Here is a 13,111-nt window from a genome sequence, read left to right as displayed (position 1 = left end):
CCACAGGGTCCTAACGGTGCTTTCACCCCTTCAGCTCACTGCTGAAAATGAGGATATATACTAGATACTAAGCCAATGACAATTTTGGCGTGACAATCATATGCATAATAATTCTGGATGCAAAGTAATGACAAAGGAAGTCAGGAGATTAGGTGGGAGCAGAGCAGTGGCTCCCCAGCTCACCTTCAGCCTTCTTAATCCAAGGATCACTTATTTAGGCCACGCACCCATGAGGGATCCGAGTGGGTGGACCTACACAACCCACAGCTTGATCCAAACTAAGCACTGCAACGGAATCTAGAGACTCCTTTCTCTTCTGTACCCTGCGGCCACCACACTCACGCAGCCTCTGAGCAAGCCCACTGCACCACCCTTCAGAGCACACCCATGTAATTCCTAAGTCATGTTTATTAAGGATGCAATCCGTATTTGTACATGGGAGTCCTCGTGAACATTTGGTCTCTGCTGTTGCATCAGCTACTTCCAAGGAAGGTTTGCAGAGAGAAACCCTACTGAAAATGCCAGCAGGTTCAATTTCAATCCTGCCTTTTGTTCTCCATCTGTCCGTATCAATCTTCACGGAAGGGCAAGTCCAAGGAACTAGAATCCAATAGACCTGTTGCTCTATTAAAAAACTAATCTGACAGCTGCAGTGACTTACATTATCTATCACAAAGTATTTTGTCACCTACATGAGCTGTCTGGGAAATAGGCCTGCCAGAGAAATTGAACCACCTGATGCCACTGGAAGTAACCACGCACTGACATCAGCCCAGACGCAGCCACGGGAACATCCACTGCTCAGTGCTCCACACTGCAAACCCTGCCCAGATCTCCCCAAATCCCGCTGAAGTCCCCAGAACTAACGGTGGGAACTGCCCGTTGCTGCACAAAGGAAGGAACAAAGACCAAGGGCACCAGAGGAGCCCAAGGAACAACCAACAGTAGAGAATTTCTTGAATGATGATGCCCAGGTGGTCCTTGGGAGCAGACTGCCGCTCCTCTACACCCCTAAGGAAAACATAGTTGTGTTTGCCAGGCTGAGATGGGTGGGAAAAGTCTACAGAGCCCGAGGCTGTTATCAGAAACACTGAAGGCTGGGGGACGCAGGAGTCAGGGCTGGGAGGGCGCCAGTGCCATGGGAGACACCAGCCCCCCCTTGCCCACACCCTCGCCTGCCTGAAACACCAAAGCCATCGTGGGTTGGACTGCTGCAGCACGAACTCATAAAAGAAACTCCTTCAACAGGCAACAAATGAAAATGAGAATTTTTGCAGCGAGACTCAGAGCTGGGTGAGTCTCTGAAGCTCTTTGCCTGCAAACACTGAAGAGGAAACGGTGGCATGGGGAGCAGGTGCATGAATCCATTCTCATACAGGGCTACAGGCAAAGCTGGTCCCCACTCGGTGCACTTGCCTCCAAGGCTCTGGTTCGTTTGGTTTAGCAAAAGCTAAACAGAGACGAGGGGAGCAGGTCTGCTGCCCTCCTCGCCCCGGCAGGGCCTGCAAGCCTCGGACCTGAGCACACTGGGGCAGCACCAGGGCGGCTGCGCCAAGCGACCCATCTTCAGTCAGAGCAGCTGGAATAAGGAGGTACTTGGGTTGGAGCAGCACCAAGCAAAACCTGAGATATGACTCGGCTTCTTGCAATTCTGTTAAAACCTTCCTCGAAACACAAACAAAACCCAAGTGAGCCAGCTCCCGGGAGAGAGCGCGCGCACAAGCTGCTGTTGTTGCTGTTGAAATGAGCTGCAAACCAAGAAAGCGATATATCAAGTCACAGCTAATATGTTACACCGAGGTAAATTACAACCCATAGCGTGTCTCCCTGAGTGTAGCCAGCTCCTTTAAGAAGTCTTTTATCCAAAGGTTTTCTTTTATACGAAGAGGTTTGCTTTTCAAAGAGATATTATCCCAGATTAAAAATACTAAAAGGCAGACAGCAACAACAACAAAAAAAAGAAGGTGATGATTAAGCAACAGACTCAGACAAAGTGTGCAGCTGCAAGATAACATAACATCTCAGGGGCACATTGCTGCATCCCTTCAACAACCTAGGAAATATGTTATCACTCAGAAACACAACCTGTGCACCGGCTTTGTAATTACACCCCTGCAACAAACACAAACAAAAGCAGCCTCAAAAAGTCTTTATGAAGTATAAGGTGCAGCTCAAGGGAGAAGGGGGTTCAAACTACAACTCCCCAAGCTTCTTCCTTCAAGGAGGGAATTTTTTTCCTCCCCATTACAATACATTGGTATCTTTTATCTATTTACAGCTCAGATATAAAGAATCAGAATGACTGTGTTTATTAACTTTTAATCTCTCGTTGTATACTCCTCTGTTGTGCAGTGGTGTTGTACATACCACGTTACAACAAATCTAAGAGCAAACGTCTACTGAGTCTTCAGAAGCAGTTTGTTCCAGTCTGAAAACCACAAAACACCGCAAGGTTTTGATCGTGTCTGTGTAACTAGTTAGTGGCCCACCTGAAGGGCAAGTAACAGCTGGGGTGCGCAGGGTGCGCAGCTCTTACCTCTGTCCCTGGGACTAATTTTAAGACTTTATGTTGACTTGGAAATCCCAAAGGTCTTTTAATGTTTGCTTTGGGAACACGCTTTGTTATTCCATCACCCTTAGGAGCTGTAGTTCCTCTTCACATCTGTGCAAAGTGCTCCCTGACAAAACCTACGCAGAAACCCCACGGTGTGAAGCCCTGACATAAGTGTTGAACAACAACCCCGTGGGGTACACACCCCACCAGCTGCCAGCTGCTGCTCTCTGAAGGTCACCATCCTTTCAGGGGTACAAAACCCAGCCTCCAAAGGCTCTGCCCGGGCTACAGCAACGAGCCATACACCCACAGAAATCGTCTTTCCAACACTCAAGGCTGCTCATAAAGAGGCTAAAGTCATTCCTTCCCTTGCTCAGTCACAACCGCGAAAGCTGCATCCATGCAACCCCATCCTCTGCTCAACACATATGCTTGATCCTCCAGGATTCATCTCTAAATCTTAGAACTCACGAGAAACTATTTTCCCGTAATTATTTTCCTGTAGAAGCCAAATGTACGTATTACAATGACTCTAATATCTAAAGCATCAACAATATGATGCTGCTATTGCTGCTCACAATTACTTCCTACCATTAGTGGGTACTATATGACAACGTTATTACCATTAATAATTCTTTGCTGTCAGTGAAGCTCCTTGTTGATGCAGAAAGCAAATGTATGGGTCCCAGAGAGACATTCTGGTTTGTATCATTCTTTTACATGAGAAAACTAGATTATTACACGCTTGGGAGGAGCTCTCCATAAACACCTGCCAAGTTACCTCATTATCGTCCTTCAAACCCCTCCTTAAAAAGATCGTTTGTCACGATGCCTACAAAGATTCAACAGCACAGTACTGACATTTCTAACTAACCCTACCAGCTAGTAGCATCACCTCATTCCCGACACCCACCCTCCTTGTACACTTCCATTACAAGGATTCTGAGGACAGAACCACCTCGGTGTTCAGGTGTTGTACAACCCAGTCCCGGCCCATCACTAGGGACCCTGGGCACTCGCAATCCTGATGCAACCAATGCATCCTCTGTTGGGATCCAAAGCACACGTCACCTAGGTGCAACAGGAGGCTGGGATTTTCCCACCTCCTGCATGTGACGCATGAATTTGTCCCTCGGTGTGGGTCAGCTCCCTGCATCTGCATCCCTGGCTAGGCGGGTGCCACAGGACACTCCAACACAACCAAGGCAGCTCGGTCAGCCTGCAAAAGCAGGCTCAGGGATGTGTTTGAACACGCTGCAAGCTTCGGCCACCTATCTCCCTGCCCTGTCAACACCCTGCCATCATCCAGCCCCACCACCAGACCCCACCAGCACCAGCCCAGCCCTCGCAGCAGACTGCCGGAGAAGCTGGTGCCTTGCAATCTCAGCAGTGGATAAAGAGATTTCATTCTGCATCCTCACCGCCAGCTGCAGGCTCGGCTTACTGGGAGGGTGATGCTTTTTGAAAGGATTTGTTTCATTGTCTTGTGCTTTTCAGTAGTGTCTCCAGAGTCCTTGACTCAGTATTAGCCTCAGTGCTGCATACTGAATGATGGGTGGGAGCTGTTCAGAAACATGTTTCTTTGTGCATGGCAATGGGTAGAGAAGCTCAGTAATTATTACCAGTGGGTTCTCCCTTAAAGAGCGTTCTTCCCCTCCACCCATCGATACAGTAAGATTTTGAGAAGCAGCATCTCATTTTGAAATTTTGAACCCCTTAAGCACTGGGCAATGCTAAATACTGCAGCGACAGATCACCTGCACTTTCTCCTGGCTAGCCAAACCATTCCAGTTCCAAATCCCACAGCTTCACTGGTGCACATCATGCTAGGTTTTGCACTAGAGCTGCTGTGATTTCCATCAGCTGAGGAGCTGCCCTCCTGTTTCTTTTACTGGTAATTATAATTCATCAGCTTTCTATGGTGCTCATTACTGTGGTATTTCAGTGCCTATTTTTACAGGCTTGAATAGCTTGCTGTATACCATCTCATCTCACTGCAGACAGACGAGCAACCTCTCAGGCTCCCTCTGGAAATGAGCTCTCCACGTCCCACACCCTCCCTGTTCTTCCCTTCCGATCGCAACATCCACAGCACATGCCTGTTCTTTTTTTTAAATAATACTAAAAGCCTGCAGTACAAATCAAGAAGGCAGTAATCAGAGTAACTTAACTATTTGCTGTTCTTCATTAAGATTTTAACTACCCTAATGGCATTCTCCAACTGTATATTGGGGGGGGGAAAAAATCTTGGAAGAATCTCGGTCTGAAAATGCTTCCACATGAAACCACCTCCTGCATCCTTGTGCTACCAAGACCAGCAGGGAAGGGATCACAGCAGTGACCGAGCAGGTGGAACCAAACGACACATGTGTAACGTGGGAAACCAGAGAGCCCCTTTCCGCATTCTGTCACGGCCTGACCTGAGCACACTAAGTGTGTTTGTTTCCTCTTCTGCCTCTTTATTTATCCTTCTCATATCAAAAACATAATGTAAGAGGACAGAGGGCCTCTGCAGGGGCCCAGCCATTTAGCAAGCCTTGGACGGTACTTTGCAGATAGGGAAACTGAGGCACGCGCAGAGAAAGTCTCATTTCACACCCCTGCCAGGGGCCAGTGCAGGGTAGCTCGCTGGGCTCTTGTCCCTCAACTTTGTATTAAGTATTTCGGGGTGCACCTCCGCAACCAAAGTGCTGTTATGAGAAACAAGGACTGAAACCAGACTGAATTTTAAAGGTAAGATCATTTCTGGTTTCTTTTAGCCTTCTACCTTTCAGCTACACTTTCCATCAATAATTATCTCAGATTCTGACTTTGGTTTGATGCTGTTCCACTGTCGCTACAGGAGAAGGCTGGTGTGGCAGCCAGCACGCCCCACACCCCACACCTCCCAGCAGCGTCACCGCTCCCAAAGCAGTGTGACTGCTCCACCAGGTTTTAAGGAATGAAACGCCCTCTGGGTGTTTTGGAGATCTGGGATCCCAGCACCGCTAACCTTCATCGCTGTTGTCATCCACAAGGATAATCTCCTTCAGGAGGTGAGCTGGCGTGTGATTAACCGCGCTGTGCACTGACCGCAGGATAACAGAGAGTGCTTCGTTCACGAAGATGAAGATGATGGAGATCTGGGGTAGGTCCTTGCCGTATTTCAGCTCTTTGCACCTGCAGCACGAAGGGCAGAGAGAGAGGCATGGTTAGCAGAGCACGCAGCGCAGCGTTTGGAGCCAGGCACACACTGAGCAGTGCCAGATGATGCCGACATCCCCCCTGCCTCGCACAGCCAGTGCCACCCGCGGTCCACAGGGCTGTCGGGATGAGGCAGCAGCGCCAGAGCCTCCTCCGGGCTCCGAGAGCACTGAGGGCAGCGTGCAGAGCTACACGTCGCACGGCTGAGGCTGGGCACACATGGACACCACCCATGTGTACGTGGGTAATGAAAACCAGCCTCCAGAGGAGAGAAAATGGTTTTACCATCTAACGTGAAACTGCTCGCTCCTGTTTTGTTTTAAGATTAATTGGTGCTCAGAAGCCAGCCTTGCTCTTAAACGGCACTTGTGAATTTTCTTCCCATTTGCTTTGGAATGACATGAATATGAAATGACTCTTGGTTAAATGGTCTTAATAAATGTTTTAGCTCTCTCTGCAGATACTTCTAAATACATATCTGTCTGGAGCACCCCAGCACAGCACTGCCATGGACTGGTGTCTTTGTACTTCACAGCCAGAATAGACAGGTTAAAACCAAAAACTTGCCACCACTGATCTGGGTTCCAGGAGTAATTGCTTAACTCGGGCCGGGTTTGTGGCTGGGCATCTGCTTAGACGCATTTCTGGGTGTCAGAGAGGGACGACAGCGCAGGGAGCTCTCAGGTCACCCTCACCAGCTCTGTCCCTGGCCAGCAACAGGTTCACGTTCCACCGACACGCCAGACCCTGAGCCCATGGAGCTCAGCACGGAGCAGAGCCAGGGCAGCTCCACGTGGAAGGGATGTCCCAGGCAGCTGCAGCTCCCCGGGGAGCGCACATCCTTCCCAACGACGTACAGGCGGCGTGTTCAGGCCACACTTTATCCTCACCAGAAACAAACCTTAACGAAGTACTCGCAGAGAGCAAACACGCAATCTCCCATACTTCAAAAAAATTAATCCAACTCTCCGGCTTCCCCTACAATAATGTGTGTGAGGGAAGAAAATGAGCCACCACGCTCCCTTCTCCGCATTCATGACAGATTAGACATGCAACATTAGCAGTGTTCGCAGAATTACAATGAGCATTTACCAAGTAAATCCTGCCCAGATAAGCAAGGAAAGACCGAACGCACAAACGACATCATCCCAGGGTTGCTTCAAGCTCATTGACTCCCCAAGAACGACTCCGTATTTAATTGTGCTGGGTGTTTCTCAGGCAACAGCAGGCATTCTTCAGACTCCAAAATGAGACTTGGGAGACAAAGATTTTCACAGAAACACGGTTCTTTATGAATCTTCTCTAGTTAAGCAAGTATACTGGATAAAAACAAGGTTGTATTTCTTGATTTAACTACTGCTTACCCTAAAGCAAGCCAAGCTCTCTACAAAAGGGAGCATGCCGAATACAGAAAACTATCTTCCAAAGGGAAGATCTCTCTTTAGAATGAGTGAACAGTCGTGATGGGGTAAAGTGACAAATGACCCTGAAATCCTGCCATGGGAGTCAAACTAAACTGACTCAGAGATTAAAAACCTGCTTTTCATACACGTCAATACATGCTAAGCTGAAGAGAAGGTGGTCACAGCAGCAAGAGTATTTCCTTTTAATCATCGCACACCTCTGGGCAGCCTTCCCCCGGGGCGTGCTTCGGGGGGATAACGAGCTCAATTTATGATCAAAGAGGTTTGGAGGAAAATCCAAACCAAGCCCTTTGAGGTTCATCTCCCGCTCATTCGCATTCACCCTGCACCACTCTTTATCAGGGTTCTCCTTCCTGGATTGCTGAGGACAGGCGAACAAAGATACACAGAGAAGAGATAAGTCCGGGGAAGGAGTGGGCATGTCAAATACCCACATTGTTCATACGCACAAAGCTGCAATTCTCCAAAGGCGGGCGGGGGGTGGCGGGGAGGCAAGGGTTTGCGCGAACACCGTGCTCTCAGGTGGCTCTGGTTGCAACCACAGGAGATGGGAAGGCAGCAATTTAAAACCAAATCAACATCAAGTTTGTCAGTCTTCCTCGCACAGGTCCTCTTCAACTGCTGGTGCAAAAAGCAGCCAGGCTGAGCGACGCTCTGCCCGCAGCCACGTGCTGGCGGACTCCAGCCCCCGGCTCCAGCACAGCGGTTTGCTACGGACAAGCTGACCTGTCAGCAGATATTCCTGCAGCATGCAAAGAAACACCTGGCACACCAGGGCTCTCCTGCGGCCAGAGAAAGGGAAAATAAAAATTTAAAAAAAAAAAGGAAAAGGAAAATAAAAATAATTTTTAAAAAGTGCTTGAGCTCAAACATAATTAGAAGGGCCAGCAGAGAACTTGTTAGAAATAGCAAGAATGATGAGTACACAAGGTGGGAAGTGAGGTTTTCGTTGGTCGGTGGTTCAGTGCTTTTCTTGTAAGTATTTTAAATAGAAAAGGGACTGACCTGGACTCTGTGCTTCAGCCTTATCGTTCAGACCATTTACAGGGGGAGGCAAAGAGGTTTGACTGTTTTACTCTTAGAAACGTTTGAGACAGCAGTTCTGGGAGGATTTACTGTCCCACGGCGAGTTGGCAGGTCAGGACGCTGTGGGTCCCGCCGGCAGACGAGGCTGCCCGTGGCTGCAGCCTGCAGAACTCTGCCCCATCCACCTCCCGCAGCCCAGCCCAGCACCTCTCCAGCCCTAAGGGGCTGCGCTGTCTGCGTGAGGTGGGAAGACACATAACGTGAAACCTCCGCCACCTCCAGCACTTCGAGCGGAACGTGGAGGAACGGCACAGGGCAGCCAGCACCGAGCCCAGGGCCCAGCTGGGGCAGGGACAAGGGGCTGGGGGACGAGCCCCAGGCAATGCAGGGGCTATCAGCCCACACCTGAGGGACATGTCCCCCTCTGCCCCCAGCCACCACCTTCGGGCGAGAAAGCGCTTGGCTGCTCACCGGGCTACCTTCAAAATTCAGATCCCGGGCCAAAATACTTCCAAATTCCAGATTCAGGTCTTGCTAATTATCCCAAAAGGGACACATGGGGCCAGGACTGGATCCCAGCACCGCTGCAGTCCTCAGCTCAGACCGTGGGCTGGTCTCTTTGGGGATTAGCAAATTAATGAGATAAATGTGATACTCCAGAAGGTTCTCAGGGGAGCTCGAGACCAAGCAGCACACGGGAGACAAGAAGCTCTAGGAATAAACATGTGCTGAGGCTTTTGCAAAGCTCTTCTAAAACCTGAATTAACAGCAAAGCAAATCCATATCTTACACGTAGGCTGGAAAACCTTTGCAGCAGCTCCTAACATCTTCTAGGGGAGAATCTCAGGGTTTATTTCTAACACTCAGCTCACACCGCATCTGGCCTGCCCACAAACAAGCCTCGGTCCAGGAAGTTGGGATTTTCAAGGGAACACTCCATACATTTGAAAACTACTGAATTTAAATAAAATACAATAGATAGACCGCCACAACGTGTTCCTGTTGGTGTCAGTGACTAGCTACCCATGGGATTAAAGACCAGCACTTCGTTTCAAATTTAAAGTTGCCCACTTTCACTTGTCCATCGTTACCAAAAGGCTGCCTCAGACACTTTTTCCTGCCCATGTTCCAGGTGCTGAACCTGCAGGTGGACCCGAGGCAGAGCCGCAGGCCCCAGGCACAGAAGGGCGATACCTGGCCTGACCGGGGACAACTGAGGAGGCTGCAGCTGATGCCTTGCAATCAATCCCCTCTCTGCTAGATGAGAAACACTCAACTGGTATGGCACAGAACACTACTTACTTGCCAACAGCTGTAAATTAATTAGCGCAGGTTACACAATAACATTTCCCTGGTAAAGCCTGCCCTCTCCACTTAAATGTAGGCTGGCACCTGCTTGCAGGATTTATATCAAAATACCAGAAATCAATAGCCAAAAGAAACAGATACCTAACATTCCTGTCTCTCATTTAGATCAATGGGTTATCAGAGTAAGAGGCATTTTATGTCCCATTAAATCATGCTTGACTACGTCCCATTAAATCATGCTCACAAAACCAAGTTTCAAGAGGCTGGGAAAACCTCCCGGCATCTGGCATTTCGGCATCCAAGCACCTCGCTGAGCTCTCACTGAGAGGTGTCACTTGTCCTTAAGTTGGGGAGAAAGGGGGTTCATTCCATCCTTGGTCCACAGCTCTCACACGTCTTTTATTCACTTCAAAAACAGACTGACAGACCAACCACAGATACCGGACCCAGCATGAAACCCTGCCCAGCCTGTCCACGGAGCAGCTCCCCGTGTCCTCCCCACCGGCCCCGCAAGGGAACCAGGGTGGCGGATGGGCGCAGGGGCTATGGCACCACTGGGCTACGCACACTGTCACCTTTCTTGGGTCCAAAACCTTTACTCTACATGAAACCCAAGTTTGCAATCAGGAGAACACACAAGGAAATATATGAAATAGAATATATTAACGGAGGATATTTTTTACTGTGAATTCCTTGCAATTACTGCTTTATGTCCAAAGCCATTCGGAACAAATGAAGGATTAGATGGGGAGATGGGGGAAGGAGAAATACAGCTGAGTTTATGCTGACAGCTTGGCATACACCAGGCCGTATCAATCAAGAAAACTGATTTCAACACACACACACACAAAACCAACAACCTCCCCCCCCAAAAAAAAAAAACCCCAAACCAGCCACCCCAGTTTTGCTATTATGTATGTTTGTCTGCTGCAGGAGCCTGGCTTTGAATCCCCCGATCACTTGTTTTATGCCCACCACAGAGCTGTAAATCTGCTCTTCAGTGCAGCAAGTGAGATCAGGATGTTTACTGGCTGTCCCAGCAACAGAAAAGGGATATCCTATCATTTACTGCTCTGTGATCCCACAGCAGAAAAATAGCCTGGAACCACAGCAAGCACTCCTGGAGCACAAAGAGGCCACAAAATGGCAAGTAACATTTACAAAACACTTCTTCCTGCTCAGGGAGATTTAACACTATCCCACTCTATTACTCAATTAATGCGTATCAACTGTCTTCTGGGGTGCAAAGCTATTGCCATAATCACCCAGCATCACACTGTCCAGTATCAGGCAACTGAGCCAAACTCAGGTGGTTTCTGCACCTTTACTGTCCCAATACAAGCCATTTATCATCACTAATCAGTGCAGCTTATGAACACCCGGGAACATGGACTGACCCAGGGCCGAACAGGCACTCACGTGGCTGACGGTTCAGCTGCAGACCAAGCCGTGCTTGCGCAGAGCTGCCGGTGGATGTCCACGCCGACAGTGTGACTCGACAGGTAGAGCGTGGTGCGCCTCCTCCTATGGATGACAGGTGCTGTCCAGTAGCACCTTTCACAAAAAAACCCACCAATCTAACTGAAGATACAATAACGCATTATTTTCTTTCAAAGTCCATAACCACCGACAACAGGACCATGAACTCATCCTCTGGAAAAAAAGAGCAACAGAGTTCGGTCCAGAGAGGGGCTGGACAGACAGGCTTGCAACTTGCTTTCCTTCCCAGATTGCAAAGCAGAAACACTGCTAATGCTGAGAGATCCAGTAATCACTAATCCCAGGGGCTGCATCAAAGATTATATTCATCGCTGGCTCTAGAAATTATCTTCCACCTTCCGTGATACGTCTCACTCAGGCCATCCACTCTTGACAGCACACACATCTATTTTGCACAGAACCTCAAATCTTCATGACTGTCAACTTTTCCCTAATTTGTGCCTTTTCTACTGCGTCCTTCCCCCCAGTTCAACATAAATATGCCTACCAAAGTTTTAAGTGACGATTAAATACCATTAAGCAGAAAGTATAGCTGTCCTCACTTGCAGTGAGGAGGCAGAACTCCATAAATTTGAAAAGCCTGCTTTGGTCAGATGTGCCTTGGCTTTCAAATATGTCCAATGTTTTAAAGGTCATACTTGGATCTAAATAAAAACAGGCTTCATTGGGCTATCTGAAAACGATCCATCAGTAAACCTGATTTTCCTACTGATATATTTCTAATAAATCATTCTTAATGCCTATTCTCTACCCTGGAGTCCCCTGGAGCCATCCCTCCAAGTGAGGAATGGGGTGCAGAGGTTGTCTGTCAAGACCCAGAGATGAACTGGGAGGACTATCAGGTGGTAAAGAGGTATTAGACAAATACTGTTGAAGGAAAAGTATCCGCTGCTGCAGACCCAGAACACTGATGATGTGGTTAAATCACAGTTTTAAGCAAGGTAGAGAAAAATCTAACCTCACACCTACCGTGCCTTAAAACACTTTGGTAAAACAGTCTCACCATCTGTTTTGAGACGTATTTTTGCATTGTATGGAACCACACAGACACAACATTTTGCCACAAGCTGTTTTCCTCCAGGCTGGTGCCACCCCAGCGCTGCCCGAGGCACGAGGCATGGTTTGGAGCAGAGGTTCTGGTTTGGAGCAGAGGTTCTGGTTTGGAGCAGAGGTTCTGGTTTGGAGCAGAGGTTCTGGTTTGGAGCAGAGGTTCTGGTTTGGAGCAGAGGTTCTGGTTTGGAGCAGAGGTTCTGGTTTGGAGCAGAGGTTCTGGTTTGGAGCAGAGGTTCTGGTTTGGAGCAGAGGTTCTGGTTTGGAGCAGAGGTTCTGGTTTGGAGCAGAGGTTCTGGTTTGGAGCAGAGGCAGAGGTTCTGGTTTGGAGCAGAGGCAGAGGTTCTGGTTTGGAGCAGAGGCAGAGGTTCTGGTTTGGAGCAGAGGCAGAGGTTCTGGTTTGGAGCAGAGGCAGAGGTTCTGGTTTGGAGCAGAGGCAGAGGTTCTGGTTTGGAGCAGAGGCAGAGGTTCTGGTTTGGAGCAGAGGCAGAGGTTCTGGTTTGGAGCAGAGGTTCTGGTTTGGAGCAGAGGTTCTGGTTTGGAGCAGAGGCAGAGGTTCTGCTTGCAGGATTTGGCCATTCACCCTTCGGTGTGCAAACGCACGCCCCAAAGCGCTCACCCAAATCTCCACCACAGCACAACCCCTGCTGTGAAGGTCCCTTCCGACCCCACGCTCAGCTCGGTTCCTTACTGTAAGTGATGCCAACACAACGGCAGGTGAAGCCAAACAGAAAGTTCAAGAAATGCCAATGAAAAACAAAAAAAACCCTTCTCATAAAAGCAGCACTCAAACGTGCCCTATATCACAAGGGAAGCAGCAGCGCATGGGGTCCTGGACAAGACCATGGTGCCGAAACCAAAGAGCAGAAGCCACATCAGAGCCTGAGGAGAGGACAATTACCATCCCCATAGCTGCTTTTTTATTTTTAAACACACACCTAATGAGTAACTGAAGCACTCCGTTTAGTGCTCTACAAAGCACAGAGGGATTTTACCAAATCCTTACATTCAATAACCGAGAGAAGCCAGCAACCCTCCTATATGCTGCGCACAGCAGGAAAGGGCA

The 13,111-nt window shown here is 48.9% G+C and overlaps 1 protein-coding gene across 1 annotated transcript in view; it reads right to left on the bottom strand.

The window, feature by feature from the left end:
• GALNT17 (polypeptide N-acetylgalactosaminyltransferase 17) overlaps positions 1–13,111 on the bottom strand; it is a 214,681-nt gene that overhangs the window by 132,873 nt on the left and 68,697 nt on the right. Inside the window, exon 3 of the mRNA XM_037375128.1 lies at positions 5,547–5,713. Within this exon, the coding sequence (XP_037231025.1) occupies positions 5,547–5,713 (167 nt within the window). The remainder of the gene's footprint in view (positions 1–5,546; positions 5,714–13,111) is intronic.

The sequence above is a fragment of the Falco rusticolus genome, chromosome 1 (genome assembly GCF_015220075.1).
Source record: "Falco rusticolus isolate bFalRus1 chromosome 1, bFalRus1.pri, whole genome shotgun sequence".
Classification (NCBI taxonomy): Eukaryota; Metazoa; Chordata; class Aves; order Falconiformes; family Falconidae; genus Falco; species Falco rusticolus.
The sequence above is the reverse complement of the archived record's forward strand: the minus strand, read 5'-3'. Positions and strand labels throughout refer to the sequence as shown.